General features: G+C 39.4%; 2 protein-coding genes across 4 annotated transcripts in view; one reads left to right on the forward strand and one right to left on the reverse strand.

Moving 5' to 3' along the window:
- The window catches only part of camkvl (CaM kinase-like vesicle-associated, like), a 26812-nt gene continuing 10857 nt past the window's right edge, over window positions 1-15955 (reverse strand). Inside the window, exons 2-11 of one of the 2 annotated variants that reach the window (XM_077608404.1) lie at window positions 9246-9352; window positions 8406-8537; window positions 7941-8015; window positions 6272-6410; window positions 5746-5866; window positions 5341-5416; window positions 4921-5057; window positions 4101-4179; window positions 3916-4003; window positions 1-2335 (exon numbers count right to left, since the gene is read on the reverse strand). In XM_077608404.1, coding sequence (XP_077464530.1) covers window positions 986-2335; window positions 3916-4003; window positions 4101-4179; window positions 4921-5057; window positions 5341-5416; window positions 5746-5866; window positions 6272-6410; window positions 7941-8015; window positions 8406-8537; window positions 9246-9352 — 2304 coding nt within the window. In that variant the 3' untranslated portion in view covers window positions 1-985. Of the gene's footprint in view, window positions 2336-3223; window positions 3361-3915; window positions 4004-4100; window positions 4180-4920; window positions 5058-5340; window positions 5417-5745; window positions 5867-6271; window positions 6411-7940; window positions 8016-8405; window positions 8538-9245; window positions 9353-15955 lie in introns of those variants that run through there. The other variant, XM_077608405.1, reaches the window with a different exon arrangement.
- LOC144080947 (mitochondrial glutamate carrier 1-like) overlaps window positions 10160-15955 on the forward strand; it is a 25867-nt gene continuing 20071 nt past the window's right edge. For both annotated transcript variants that reach the window (XM_077608406.1, XM_077608407.1), the window contains exon 1: window positions 10160-10221. The gene's annotated coding sequence lies outside the window, so the exon portion shown is untranslated. The remainder of the gene's footprint in view (window positions 10222-15955) is intronic.

Raw genomic sequence — 15955 nt, forward strand, 5'->3', positions numbered from 1 at the left:
TCAACATGACATTTTCCCTTTATTTGCATTGCAGACACAATATATTTTAGAGACATTTTACATGGGGGTAGAATGAAGGATAGACTTGATCATCCAGAAAAAAATCACATAACATTGAGGTACACAGACCCAAGAATCTTATGATTGAAATGTAAATTGCCTTTACATTTGTGATTGTGAAATAAATGGAGTTCTTTACCACAAAAATATCCAAGATTATTTTAGGGGTACCTTGGCAGGGTGATTTCAAGGAAACCAATCACCATTGCTAGGCTTCATCAGTCCTGTTGGCTGCCATATTGATCTCCCTCTCAAATGTTTGGCTACGTTAGAAAGGACGAACATGGAACTGGAAGTGCTTGATTGATAATGCCAACAGATGTTTGGACATTAGGAAGTTTACGACACATGGCATAACAAGAATTGTAAAGCTACTTACAGTAAATAGATTTGCATTTTGCAGGGCATGATTTAATGGGACTTTTATCGTGTCTTATTGTACAAACCCTCTGCTTTGGATTTTGATCACACAACACAAAGTGCCTTGATGTCATAATGATGTCTTGATGATGAGTCTTGTGAGCATATAATGGACAAATTTGTTAATCATGCTCTTTCACAAAGTTACGTTTCGTCAATTCCCTTTTACTTGAATAATAAAGAGTTCAGTGCTGTAAGGGTATACTGTATATACACACACGAGTCATGGCCATACAAAACATTACATCATCTTTGAGAGGGTGAAGTGGATGTGCTGTCTTGTTGTGACTGGGTAACAAGATATGTAATCAGATTATGCATCCATTTTCAACACCGCCTATCCTTTTCAGTGTCGCGGGGTGCTGGAGCCTATATAATAACATTTTCCATCCATGTTTGCATTTTCTGTACTTCCACTTGTCAATCGCAACAAAGTAGGAACATTAATACCCACACGAATCCTCATGAATTTAATACTTGATCATCCCAACCTACCCTTTACATTTTATACCCCCCTGCCCATACTAGTTCTGGGGGATTGTCCAGAACATTCATTCCCTCTCGGTCCAGATTCTTGATGGTCCGTAGTCTGCACCGATACTTGAGATGGTGGAGAAGGTGGAGGATAAGAAGGAGGGGGGACATTAAGGTGAGGGAGAGATGGTAAAGCAGGCCTAGGAGAGGTTGGAAGAGGTGGTGGGGTGGCCAAGGTTTCAAAAGAGGAGTGATGGGGGGTGCGTGACCGGGTAGTGGCAGGAGAGGCGTGCGCGCTCCTGATCCGTAGTGGTTGAGATGGGCAATCACTGATTTGCTCCAGCAATGATGGCATGTCGCCCTCAATTTTCTCTAGCACTGCCACCATTTGCTTTTCAATCTGCTCAATCACACTGTCCATTTGCCAGTCGCTTGTCGCTCTGCCTCCCACTCCTCCAGGATGTAACCCAGTCCCATACATCCCAACACTTCTTCCACTTGCATACAAGGTGGAATATGGACTCCCATAGGCTCCTGTCATTCCCACGCCTATAGTCCCAATGTCTCTGTTGTATGGTGTGGCATGCCGGCCCAGACTAGCAGAGCTCCCAATTGCATAGCATCCCTGACTAGGATCATCTTTGGTAATGTTGAATTCTGCACTGTATCGGTCTGTTTTTTTGGCCTCCCTGTCTCTCCTCAGCAAAGGACTTGTTTCACCCCTTAACCCAACGCCTAGACCTACATCGGCCCCAACTGCGGGCGTGATAGCCTGTGCGACCGATGTTGCTGCTGAACTCTCTGCCACTGCCTCAGGTAGTTGCGTCTGACACCAGCTTCCATCATTTCTATCTTTCGCTGTGTCTTTAGCAGAGGCTTCGGGTGGAGGACTGTGAAGTGTTGCGGTCATCTTGTGCTTGTTGCTGGCGTCTGGGGAGGTGCACGTCAGTTTCCTGTCAGACTGGCAACTTGAAATGCTGTCTGTTAGCTTGCATTCAGTGGTCTTAGAGGGGTCTTTTTTGGATTCTTGGTTGTCATCCAAATTGGGAACTGTTATGTTGGTTTGAGCAGCTGTCAATTTCCTTGTGCCAGGATTATCAGGGAGTGTGGATGTGTCCACTTTAATATTCACCTCTACTGTCTGCTGGTTTTCGACCTCCTGGTCAACATTCACTGGCCGATTTTCAACCATTACCTCTAATGGCACACCAGCGGTTATAGCCCCGCCTTCTACAACCCTGGTCCCCTCCTCATTACTTGTCACCTCAGACACTTTTACTTTACCATCCCCTTCCTCACCACTCAGTCCATCAGCTGAACTGTCAACAACTGACTCAGAGTTCTTCAGACGCTGCATGAAGGTGGTAACACGGATTGCTTTCTGCAAGATAGGCAAAGTAAAAAGTATCAAATGTTTTTACATATTAAATCTTAATTGTTTCTCAACAACACTTTATTAAGATGATCATTTTTAATACAGTATTTATAAGGCTTATCTGTTGTGCATCTGAAAGAACTTATTACGGCACAATCCTACTAAGCACTTGGATGATTCCTGTGACGTGAATTGTGCACGTATTTACTTCCAGTTGTATTTAATACCCCTGGTCTGAATCCATCTCAAGATTCCATCTTCCCATATTTCTGATTGCTTACTTGACAACTGAAGTGATCCTTTCCATCACCCTGACTGTTCACAATGAAGGAATATGGGAAAATACAGGATCTTAGATGTTTCTTAACCAGGGAAATAATTATCTGGAAGTCTAAAACTACTCTAGCACAGATATGATGTTCATATGAAAGAGCAGCTTCCAGTTTGTTAGCGCAAATGTAACACTGAGGTGCAGTTTGGATTTTGATACAGGGAAAGACAAGGTGCCTTGTACATTGAATTATTACATTTGAATGGTCCACAGTGGTTTTTAGCCACTACATCCTTTCCATTTTACTCTCCTTATCAACACTAACTTAAAGATGAATTAAATATATTACATCCCTGTTTCTGTATCATTTTATTCATCCAGACAGATTTATTTCATAGTCCAGTGCAGATGAGGAGTAGGAAAGGAGCAGAGCACGCCACTTTGAACGTTTGACTGTGAAAAGGATAAGTGGGACAGGTGATCTCCTTTGGGACAGGCAGAGTGGAAAGTGCATGGACAGAGCTCATGAGGAGACCGTCACCAGTCAAGATATGATCAACACATCTCATGGCTGACTGTCTTTTTTTACTTGTAGTAGTATCATTTTGGGGGGGATTATTTACCTATAAAATAGTCAATTCAATGCATGTTCAGCCACTGAGAGATGCTTTTCACTGGATCATGCCAGACTAAATGTGCAGTTCCACCAACGCTCTGTCCTTCCATTCTCTATCATAATAATCTACAATACCTTCAACTCCTGGGAATTAGACAGGGAAAGAAAGAAGAAGTTTATGACTGTTACTTATGCTTTGAGCAATACTACCTTTATGTTACGCTTGCTCTCTTCTTTACGTCAATAATGTCACATTATGATACAGTGTGTTAATTCAGCTGTTTTATTTTCTAGGAATGGACCAGTACAATACTAGACAGGTTTGCTCATACTTGGACTTGCAACAAATTGCTTCGGTTCACCTGATATTCCGGTGTGCACATGTGCCTATAAATCATTTTGTGTTTTACAAATCTAAGTATTTGTATTCTAACCCTGTCTAAAAAATACGCGCCTATATATGGTATTAAATCATCACTGCTATTTTCAACCATCAAATCAAATCAAATCAAAAGCCTTTATTGTCATCGTACACAGCTGCGTATAACGAAATTGGTATGCCATCATTACTAAGTATAGTTAATTGCAATTCACTACTTATGGTCTTAATCTTTTATCTTCTACTGCTTTCTCTTTACAACTTATCTGTACTGTAACGTCATATTACGTAAAACTATATAGAAAATCTTGACTTCCTACCCGCCATTTGGCCTTTGCAAAGTTCTTCTCAAACTGAGCACAGACACCATCCTTCAGGTTTTTCTCTGAAGCACCGTTCCCTGCAATCCTGACAGAAGCAGCACTCAAAACATGAGACCAAGGCCCATACTGTGTCCAAATACATTTGCACTTGTGAGACAATATGACAATGTGAAAACCAATACCATTCATGCCAAAGTGCATCTTGTGCTGTGATTCTCAGCATCTGGTCCACTTCCATGAGTCGACAGACAAGCTCCTTCGCTGTAAGTGTAAATGCAACAAAAGTCAACAGCTGAAGGAAACAATGAAATTATACAGTTTCTAACTTTGATAGGCAAAATAGCCAAAAGGGTGTGCACTGTTGTGCGATTACCACAGTATTATACACTATTTATTTTTCTACAAAATATTGTACCTGACTGTTTTTTTCCTAAATCGGAAGCTACTTAAGATATCAGTTCATCTTAATAAATGACACATGTTTAACATAGTATTTTATTAATTATATTGAGACGATTATTTGTTTTATGATGGGAGGGGAACACGTCAAATAGTAACCTTGCTGCTTTTGTTTATTTAATTCAAATTCTGACATTACAAACAAGAACTGTTCATCTTTTCCCCTAGGATACATGTCTTTTCATGACATCTTTTATCCCCCATATTAATCTGGGATATCATTAATTTTGAAGCTTGTCTGTCCAATGGCCTTTTTAGCCACAATTTGTTTCTTTAAGGAAATAATTTTAAACAATTCGTTGCAAATATGTTGGTATCTATCACTGTCGGTCAAAAATTATAAGCACTGCACTTTAAGTACTTCCCATATTACATTACTAAATGTATCTTTGTGACCAGTAATAGAAGAGATGAATAAAAAAAAACTATGTACATATTGCCAAATATCGTGGTAACCAGGGTCACAGAAACTGATAAAATGCTCATTCACTTACATTTTTTTAACCAAGGTATATGTTGCCCTCTTGTGGAAAAAATGTATACCTGCAGGAGAGATGTCGTCCCAATATGGGGAATCAAACTCAAATTCCCCAGCAACGATGCGACAGAAAATAATGCGATTGTGTAGATCTGTGTTCTCCTCTTCTGTCTCATCATAAAAAGGAGGGTTACCCGATAAACTGCAAAACATCAGAAAAAATATGGTGTCCATCTTATTTTATGGTCAACTCGCTGTTGTATTAAGTATAAATCTAAAACCACAAGATCAGATAATTTTCATCATGTGCAGAGGTGCTTTTAAATTTTGAATTGTATGTTACATAAAAAAGAGCCATATGAATCTTAGAGGCAAGAGTCAAAACAAAAAACAAAACTAGACTAAAGCCATAATTAACCACAATTTGACATACAAAAGCTATGATACGTATAAGATGTTTATCTTTACATAAAACAAAGACTTACAGTATGAACATAATGACACCCACAGCCCAGCAATCCACAGGTCGGCCATACCGATGACGAGCCACTACTTCAGGTGCTTAGGGATAGTACAGAAAAAGTTTGATAGAAATGATTAAAACCAGTGTTCATTCCATGATGATATGTGTGTCCACCGCATTTTAATCATGTTAATATGCTGGCGGGATTGCTTTTCTTTTCCACATATCATGTGCCCAAAAAGTTTAGCTTGTAATGGTTTGGGCACCTCTACTAATTTTCAATATTTTCTTTTAGAAATAATGGGCTGTATGGATAAGCACTCTGTTTTATAAATATACATATTGAAAATGATCAGGGTGCCCACACTTTATCATACCACCGTGCATAAATTCCAATTATAAATGCTAGTTAGTGATCAGATCTTACCCAGGTATTCTGGTGTTCCGCAGGGTTCTGTGATTGGCCCATTCTCAAATCTAGAAAGGTAGAAATCTCGCAGAACTACTTTGTTGTGGTTGTTCTCAGTGTAGTACATTAAGTTTTCCAGCTAACCAAAGTGAAAGGACAAATGGTATTTCAGACATTTATGTCAAATTACTGAACAAACTGAATCCAAAGGTACATTACAAAAAGAAAAGGGAACATATAATTTGAATGTACAAATGAAGATACAGTTAAAGAGGTCGTCTAGTTCTTTTCTATTCTAAATGATGTAGTAATCTTTTTTTTCTCTCAGATCCTTGTCATCTTTGTCTTATTGTGCATGTTTGTATAGTTTAGCAGAGACCAACAAAGGCAATATACTTTGGCCTTCTAAGCACTCAAAATGTCAATTTCTATGGCAATGTGCATAAATGAACAATTCATTGAATACAGTATATTCAACTGTGACTGGTATTGATGGTGAATGAATTGTACTAATATATAGAAAAATGGCATACTGTGAGAGCACCTTTAGATTTCTGTGGACTATGTTGAGGGAGTGCAAGTATGCCACAGCCTCCAGCACCTGTCTGATGACATTGGACGCATCTCTTTCTGTGTAGTTGCCTTGATCCTGAATCCAGTCAAAGACATCCCCCCCTGTGGCCCTATTGTAAATCACACGCACAAGTGAGAAAAGCAGTACATACGCTACTCTTTCTATTGATGGTCAAGATGTGGGTTGGGGGTTGGAACCAGTGTCTCAAAGCACAATGTCTGCTTGCCTTGGGTCATATAGCGCCGATGATAAGGCATTTCCTTCTTACACACTTTTTATAAAATGATGCGTATTACTTTCCTTTGCCTTTCCTTGCTTTTAAATGGTGATATTGAATTGAATGTAATGCTTTTATTGTCATTATACAAGTGTATGTAATGTAACGTAATGCATCGAAAGATTTTTCGCTTCAATGGCTTGGCAGTCTCTAGTCAGGTTTTAGGATGCAATTAAAAAAATACCAGATACAACAAAAAGTAGAATCAATAATTATTATCCCTGTGACCCGCGTGAGGCAAAATGGAACAAATAGTGGATTGATGGATACTACATATAATAAATAAATAAATAAATACAAGGGGCTGTTTGTGTTTAACTGCCTTACTAACTAAAGCCCAGGGCACAGAAGAGCCATTGGAGGAGAGGACAAACTTATTTTGCCACATGCTGCAATGGAATAAATTGCTTTTAGTGCAAAAGAAAATCCAAAATACTACATTTTTTTTCTTTTTATGTCTATTAGTTAGACAATCTGTTTATACAAGCCCCAAGGTAGCTCTGGAAACAATAAAAAACACAAAAAAAAACCAAGAGTTTGAATCATTATACTTTTCTTTGGAAATAGTAATAGAAATCATAGGTAAGTTCTTCGTGAAAAACACTAGCTGGCTGCAAATGCTGCTAAAAACAACAGCAATAAGCCCCTCTGTCCATCTGTATTCACCCAACTCAAACAAAATGCCTTTCCCACACATCTGCCGTTATTGCGTGACAAGAAATTGCCGACGTGCCTTTTGTTGGCTGCACTAATCTTATCGATCCTCTTAAGGTAAGGCATCGCTTCAGGGGCACTGAGTAATGTAGAGTGTTAAGAGAGCAAATATCTAATCAAATTGTACACATCTCTCTGTTGTGGGGGGCTACACCAGAGGACATAATAATAACAGCATGTACTCTGTTCAACCCCTTGAACTAATGGACTTCTGTGTGTGTTACATGTTCAGGTACAATTTTAATTAAGGTGCAGCACATAGCATACTGCCTAGTTACACTGCCATGAGACTATTTTGCCCCCTTTTTAAACTCTTCTTTTTGCAGTGTCACTACTTTGATGTTTAACATAAACTATCTGAGAAAGATGATTAGAAGACAGTCTTTAAATGAATCAGGATTTAATTTATTAGTGAAGGAAAAGAACTGTAGAGTAATGAAAAAGAAATAATAATACGCCCACTTGTCTTCATCATAACCTGGAAATTTTGCTGGGATTTTGGGGCCCATTAATTCAGTATATTGCCAGAAAACCCTAAAGGCAAACATTCAAACATCAGGTCCCCTTAAGCTAAAAAGAAAACGGGTTCTGCATGAAGTACTGTGGATGCATACACATTCCAAAAACAATAACAATAAAGTAACTCACAGTTCCTGGATGATATAGTATTCTTTCCTGGTCTCAAATGTATCTATAAGCTGAAGGATGTTTGGATGATTGACCCTAGAAAAGCCAAAAAACCGAGTCAGAATTGTTTGAACTAAGTGGGCCCAGCTTTCATAACCACACTGTATTGGTGTAGATAAAATTCATTTCATTTGGTCTGTAGCAGTGGTAGAGTGAGTAGAGGAACAGAAATGCTCTTGTTTATTACTGCATATTCATAATGAGGATTTTCTTCTAAATACATGAAATCTGGTTGAAAATAAGTGCCAATAAGGACTATTTGCAGGATACAGTGCCGTGGTACGCTGATTAGTTAGGCAACACTGCTGTACAAGACAAATTAGGGATGACTATCAAAACATGATTTGTTCCGAGCAAAATGTTTCAATCTAGCTTTCAGCTTTCGTACTCCTCAATCATACTTCCTTCTGTCCAAAGACTGCGTACAATTTCAGGATCATGATCTCGTTCTTGGCAGCCTTGCGGACTTTCCTGCCATCTTTTTTGAGAAATTTCTTACAGACAAACACTTTGCTTGTTTGTCTGTCCTTAGCCAGGCACAGCTCGCAGAACTCCTTCCTGTTCCACAAAAACAAGATGGAATCTAACATATCATACATTACATCAACAAAAATATCATGACTAAAAGATAGAATCCCTTGACATGTTATTCATAAAGATTTGAGATCTTAAATAAATTGAGGAATCAGTAAAATGCCAAATAAAATTGCTTATTTGGCAATGTTCATACAGTTCTTTTTTTTCTGGATCAGACTAATGACATGTTCATCAAATACTTATTTAAAAAAATAAAATAAAACAGGTATTGGGCTCACCATGTGATGAATTGCACTTAAAATTGGACTTCTATGTGTTATATAAAAGATCCGCACAAATCTCTGAGGCCAAATGCTGATGTTGCCATATGGCCTTTGTGTGTGTATGTGTGCATATATATGTGTGCACGTGAGAGCGTGTTTGAAACCGCACTGTGTTGAGAAAAGGTTTGCAGGAAGGGAAAGCAGCAGTCATTTTCACACCACACATATGAGCACAATATGCAGATAGTTGGCCGACTATCACAAATGACTCTTCAATCAGCTACTTGCAAGCAACACTATCACCTTCTTTTGAATAAATGATTTGATTCTGAAGCCTAAAAAATTGGAAGTCCCGACATAATTCCTTTTTATGCATAGTGCCTAGACAACTGGGAATGTCAATGAATCAAACATTGCAGAAGAGGTAAGACACAAAATACAATATACAAAGATTTATGGTACTTACGCCCGGAGAACCTGACCAATTTCATATTTGTCTGTCACATCAGATATACTGTCATAAGTCTGCCCATCTCGCAAAGCAAGGCACCCAAATGGCATGACGGCATTCACCTAACAAATGCAGAAAGCAAACAGAGATATGATGGGCATAAATAATTTGGTCAATAATTTCAATAAAAATGATTAAGGACATTCCAGAAATGCATGTTTAATGAAAGGGGGCAGAACTAATTAAGTGAAGGTCAACCTCTCAGCAAAACAGCATACATAAGCTTCATGTTGCGTGCCTTGTCAACAGACACGCAGCGAGCCACTGAACATCTACCCACGCTGCAGAATCTGTTGGTTATTTGGAACATCTATCAAGTTCAAATGAAGCTTTATTCATAAAGGTCAATGTCCCTTGTGTGCCCGCAGTGGCTGTGGAAACGAGCAACGCGGACTGAGGTTGAAGGAAAGTTTTAATTCATTTGTAAAGTCATGTTAGAAAGTAATTTCAGTTTAGGACCGTTGGGTTGGATGAATTTTATATTTGTCTTTTTTATTTTTATTTTTACACACATACAAGATAACATACAGCTACATGTGCACGCAAGGATTGCACAAAGGCACACAGACACACTATAGAGCTAGTCAATTCCAAAATAAGAGCGTCCAAACACCCAGGTAAGAGAAGTAGTGAATCAGAAATCAATATAGTGCACCTTCTCACAGTCCTTCATCCACCCACATCCTAGACCAGGGGTGTCCAAACTATTTCAAAAAGGGCTGCGGTGGGTGTTTTTGTTCCAACTGATCCAGCTCAGACAATTTAACCAATGAGGTTTCTTCTATAACCAGCAGCACCTGACAGAAATTACCTAATTAGATTTTTAAGACAGCAGATTGATGAAAATGTATCCTCTTTTTCAGTTGGAAGGAAAACCTGCACCCACTGTGGCCGTTGAGGACCTCTTTGGACACCCATGTTTGCCTGGAAGGTAATGGCATACATCTAATGGTTGTTTCTGTTCTACCACAAAATTCAAACATTCCTTGGCTGTACTTTGTTAGTTCATTAGTACTGAAGTCATCTATCCTTGACCTTTCAATCGAGTAGATAGTTCTGGCCACAGAATCACCACTTGTCTGCATAAATCCATGAAGATGACCTAGTAGAAGCGACAGTAGTCGCTGAAGAGATGGCATTGATGAACTGAGGTCATTAAGTAAACTAATAAGGCTGCAATAACTTCAGAATGAGGTTTTTGAAGATCAGCTGACTGTGACGAGGAGAGTAGATAACAAACGGAGAGCCGTTGGAACAAAAAACAATGGAAATCCTCAAAGCTAATGACATTTTGAGAGTGCTAATTTAGGATTATAGAACAAGTATCATTGTAATTATGTAAAATCCACTCTCCTTTGTATATACCATCGCCGTAGCAAATGATCAGGCCAGATATGCTTCTGTGGAGGCGGGACTTGTGAAAATTGTGTAATACTCTGATGGCCCTAATCTCTAATCTGTATGCCTCTAATCCAGAGCACTGGGATACACAACGAGTGTATGTGTGTCTACATGTGCATTCATGAATGTGACCGTTTCAGCGACGTGCAAAGGTCAAAGCAGATATGTCACATGTGCTTATCCGAGTTTGACTTGGATGATGAATGTTTGCATGCGCATGCGTGTCCATATGTGCGCCAGGATAATTCAGACTGGCCAGAGGGGAGTTTAGTAGTAGATTGAAAAAGGCTGAGTATTTCCACAAGATTATATAAGTGCAATAACATTCCCATGACAGTTTCCAGGATGGTCAAAATGAGGTTTGATGTAAATGGAGTTTGATCAATGTGATGGAATCAAAGTGTAAATAGTTGAATTTGCAGTTCCTGAAGCTCAACTTTGTGTGAGATATACAAACATGAGAAGGGCACAAGTCTGTGAATTGGACTCCATCACAGATGTGATTTATGTTAATGAGTATCGCTGTTGGCTTAATACTTTTAATTTTATAAACATAAAATAACACAACTTCAGGCTTTAGAGCTAATAACATCATTCATTTTCTGAACCGCTTATCCTCACAAGGGGCCTTTTGGGTGCTGGAGCCTTGCAAGAAAAACTTAACATAGTATTAACATAAGCCAGTGTCAGGGAAATCTAAAATGACTGTTTTTTTGTTTTTAATTTTATTCATGGTGTAATTTTCAAGTGACTTTAATGTGTTTAGTTTCTTCCAATACTTCAGCTCATTTTCAATTCAGATGTTAAGATATCTATACATTATATTTCATCTACTGCTAATAGTGCAGTCTTTCCTTTGGTTACACTCATCGCTTGTGAGATCACAGAAGAGTTTCCCCACAAGGTGCCATATAAAGACGCAGTAGAAACGGTTCTGCGTGCAGGAAACCTTAAAGTGGAGGCTGACTTGGACACAAAAAGGAAGAAGGCAAAAAAAGTGGTGAGAAAGGGCTCAGGTACTTGGTGAAAATATAGAAAATAGTGCAGAGTGCAAAAGACGTAACTCTCGACTTCACAGCTTCACAACTGTGTGTGTGTCAGTGAAAGTGTGAATGTTTCCAGAGGAGAGTCATCTTTGAACATGGATGTGTGTGAACTTGTCTTTATTAAGGGTTTTCCCCCATGACAGAGAGGCATACTGACAAGACAGCTGCTTTGTTTGAAAAACAATACTGGGGTATTTTACAATTTGAAGCTGTGTAATATTTGAAAAATATGAATTAAAATATTGCACGGATAAACATCTCACTTGAAATAGAGATGCACCACTAATGAATGCTTTGATAGGGACTGAGTTTTTTCTTTTATGATACAAGAGATCAGAAATGTTAAGCTTGCATATGTCATTATGAGACGCATTATTCTCAAAGTTTCCTGTGAAAAGCCATTAATTGCAAAGAAATAATTATTTCTGTTAAAAAAACTAAGAATTAATAATAATGTGATGTGGACACATTGCAAGTCCTTGAGCAGACCATTGTGGAAATGTTGAATAGAAAGATGGTTGACCCTGCATTTCACCCATTTCCACCATCCAAATAACCTTTCTCATTCTCAACCCTTCTCATTCACATTTTTTTGTTCTCTTTTGTTGTGTTGGCTGTATTGATAGGTGATAGCATCCAGCACCTTATGTCTGCATCAATGTGTGTAAGAGCCCTTATAGCCTACTCAGGGGCCAACCTCTGGGATTGAAAATTCAAGGCCAGAAAGTCTTATAAAACCTTGCAGTAATGGAAATTGCGACAACAGACTATTTTCAATCATTGAGTTCCATTCTGTACCGGATGACCAATGATTGACTTCAAGTCTTGGTAAACTTTTTTAAACTCATGACCACATTAGTAGACTGTCGGTGTCAGAATTCACCGTGCCTTGCATCTAAATAGCGAGGTTCACCTGCTATATGGCTGAAAGCCAAGCAATCCACCCAAGTATTACGAATTTTAGAAAATGATCGGGGCAACCCCGAGGGCTATCCTCTGTTCTGCAGGCAGCTAGGCAGTATTAAGATCAGATCTTCAAACTCCATGAACTTTGAGCTCCCACTGGCCAATAATGCTGCCCCAGTTTCACCCCCTATGCAGAGGCAGCCGTGTTGTAAAATAGCCCCGTTTTCATGAAGCATAAGGGTACCTTATATTTATTGTCAAATGGTGACTGAATAAGTAGGATATCAAAATAAATAAATAAAAATTTACACAGTGCTAATTTTGCATCTGGACACCTACGAATATGGAAAAAGTCAGGCAGAAAGCATCATTTAAGATTGCTAAGACATCACACTCCTTCAAATCGTTTCTTCCTTTTGCTGTTGTTATTGTGCTTGTTCACAAGTTCAGTGTGAAGTTTGCTGGGGGGCTCCAAAATAAATAAAAATGAAATGTCTCCTTTTCATCTTACAAGGTGCTAAGGCAAGGTTATTATTATTGCAGCGCGCTGGTACTCGTGTCAGATGCAACTGAGTATACATCAAATTATTAAAGCTCAAATTGCATTTTGCTGCTCATTAAAAATGAAAAATGGTGCTTTCATTACAGGTGATTTAGCGGTCACATTTGTGGATGAAAGTTAGGCTTACAATGTAATAACATCTAATGCGTGAGATTTTATTAAGAATGCTTAGTTTAAAGAACTACTGTTAAAGAATTTGTTAGGTTTTTGAGTGGTGAGTATTTGGGATCCAAATACAAAGAAGGCAAACAAAGGAAGAATGGATTTGGTTTCTTACTAAAAAGTTCACTAAAAATAATCTAGATACAAAATTCAGTGAAAAGCAACAAAATAGCAATAGGGAGCAGACCTGGGGGAAACAATGAAGACGTGGACATGAACACAGGTTAAACACTGCAAATTGTCAATAGAGTATGAGTGTGTGCATGGTTGTTAGCTTTCATGTGCCCTGTGGCTGACTGGCACCAAATTCAGGGTGTACCCTACCTTGGAAGATGAATGAATGAGTGAGTGTATTAGAGTAATAGGCACTTAATCATTGCATTTATGTGCATATGGGCTCTCATGCTGGAACTGATTTTTTTTTAAGTGTTAACAACCGTGGTATTGACTTACGTACTGCACTACATCATTGGTTTCTTACGCTGCATGGTACATAACCCACAATGTTAGGAAGTCAGTTTTCATTGGCCTTGGTTTGAATTATAAGTTGAGTAGTTGTGTATAAATGTGCATTTGTCTTTAGGAAATATTTTATTAAAAATAAAATGAGAAAGAAAATCAATGATGGCCCGGGGAAGGTCTGCAGAGTGAGTGGTTGGTCCTAGGTTACTTCTGCTTCTGTGAACACTTACCACGCTTGCATGTCACAGCACGTGAAAGCATAATGCACCTGTTACATACCTGTGTGTATGTACACACAGTAGTATAAAATGCACACAAGCACACAGTACTGTATACTACTGATCTATATATTTCTTCCAGGCAAACTATTCTTATATGACAGAAAGAAGGACGTCCCTTTCGTTTCAAATGAAAGGATTGGCGTGAAATCTCATGTTTCAGCAGCACTTGCGGCGTGAACGTCTAATGTATTTTGGCTGCCAGTGAATATTCGCTCCAAGCCCTGCAGGCCAAACCTTGCTTGGGAAACCCTACTTTAGCATACTTTAAAGTATATCACAACTTTCTCTCTCCTATTCGTGTCTCACACCAATTCAGTGAGGTACAGTCACGTTTTAGCAGTCCTGAAGGTGTTATCATGGTAATTGCACGCACAGAGAACAGAGCAGAAGACAGAAAAACAACCGTGCTTACAACAATTTCTTGCAAAGGGATTTTGTATTCGACGCTAATGGAAGTGACAATGGTGAAATGTGGCCCTCATTGCAGAAATATGCCTCTCTTTTCCTATTGTGTGCAATGTTATAAACGTAAATTTGATTAGCCCTTCGACACAATTACAACACGGCAGGACACTCTCAGTAATGTACACCGCCATTAAGATTCGCAAATTTAATAAGATTAGTGATAATCACCACATAGCTGTTGTCCTTTTGATGTTGCCCCTTCGCCCCCCTTGTGTTGAAATCCATCTGTAATGCAATTACAGGTGCTATGTCTCTTTTGATCAATATAATGCAATCCTGGCTTCAACCAAGTTATCACAAAAAGCAATGAAAACAACCCCGTCTCCACCATACTTGGGGTGCCTGAATAGAAATGTTATTAGATTTAAAAGCCTTTTTTAAGAATTGCAATAAATATCTGAGAAACAGGGCGGCCCGGTGGAGCGAGTGGTTAGCACGTCAGCCTCACAGGGGGGGACCTGGGTTCAAATCCAGGTGGAGTTTGGATGTTTTGCCCGGGCCTGCGTGGGTTTTCTCCGGGTATTCCAGTTTCCTCCCACATTCCAAAGACATGCCTGGTAGGCTGATTGGACACTGAATTGCCCCTAGCTATGGATGTGAGTGTGCATGGTTGTCCGTCTCCTTGTGCCCTGCGATCCGCTGGCCACCGATTCAGGGTGTCCCTTGCCTCTGGCCCGAAGTCTGCTGGGATAGGCTCCAGCACCCCCCGCCACCCTAATGAGGATAAAGCGGTTCAGAAAATGAGATGAGATGAGATTTGAGAAATATCGGAAAGCCTGCAACATGTTTTCCAGCTTCATCGCTTTAGCCCGCAAAACATTAAACAGGAATCGGTCTACTGATTACTCCCAAGCTCATTGCCACAGTTGACAAGCGCGTGTCGGATATTGAGTCGAGTGCAGAGCCGCTGGCTGGCTGGCTTTATTACAATGTTGTAATGTGAAAGTGGAGCTCGAGAAAGAGCTTGCAATGGCAAGAGAGGAAACCCAAGAGAAATGAAGAGGAAGGCAAAGGGGATAATCGGAAAAGAGACTATATTGGGTACTCGACAACTCTCACATTATGAGGTCCACATCGCCATATAATAGCTTGCATGTGTGCTGGTTTGGTCTTTGTGTGTAGCTCTTGGGTAATCAATTCAATTGCTTTTATTTCTTTGTCTGTGTTTTCACTGGGGTGCTTCTTCAGCCATCACTAAACACTAATTCCCTTACTCCTCATAGCGCCACTCTCTTCTCAGCTCTTTATTATGTGTGTGTTTTCGTGTAGTGCTGCTCCCAGGTTCTGTTAAGAAAGGCAGTGTGTCTAAACATCCACACCCATGCACCTCAACACACGTGAGCACTGACAAAAAAATGGTGTTTTTCCATACGCATGGTG

The sequence above is a fragment of the Stigmatopora argus genome, chromosome 1 (assembly GCF_051989625.1).
Source record: "Stigmatopora argus isolate UIUO_Sarg chromosome 1, RoL_Sarg_1.0, whole genome shotgun sequence".
Classification (NCBI taxonomy): Eukaryota; Metazoa; Chordata; class Actinopteri; order Syngnathiformes; family Syngnathidae; genus Stigmatopora; species Stigmatopora argus.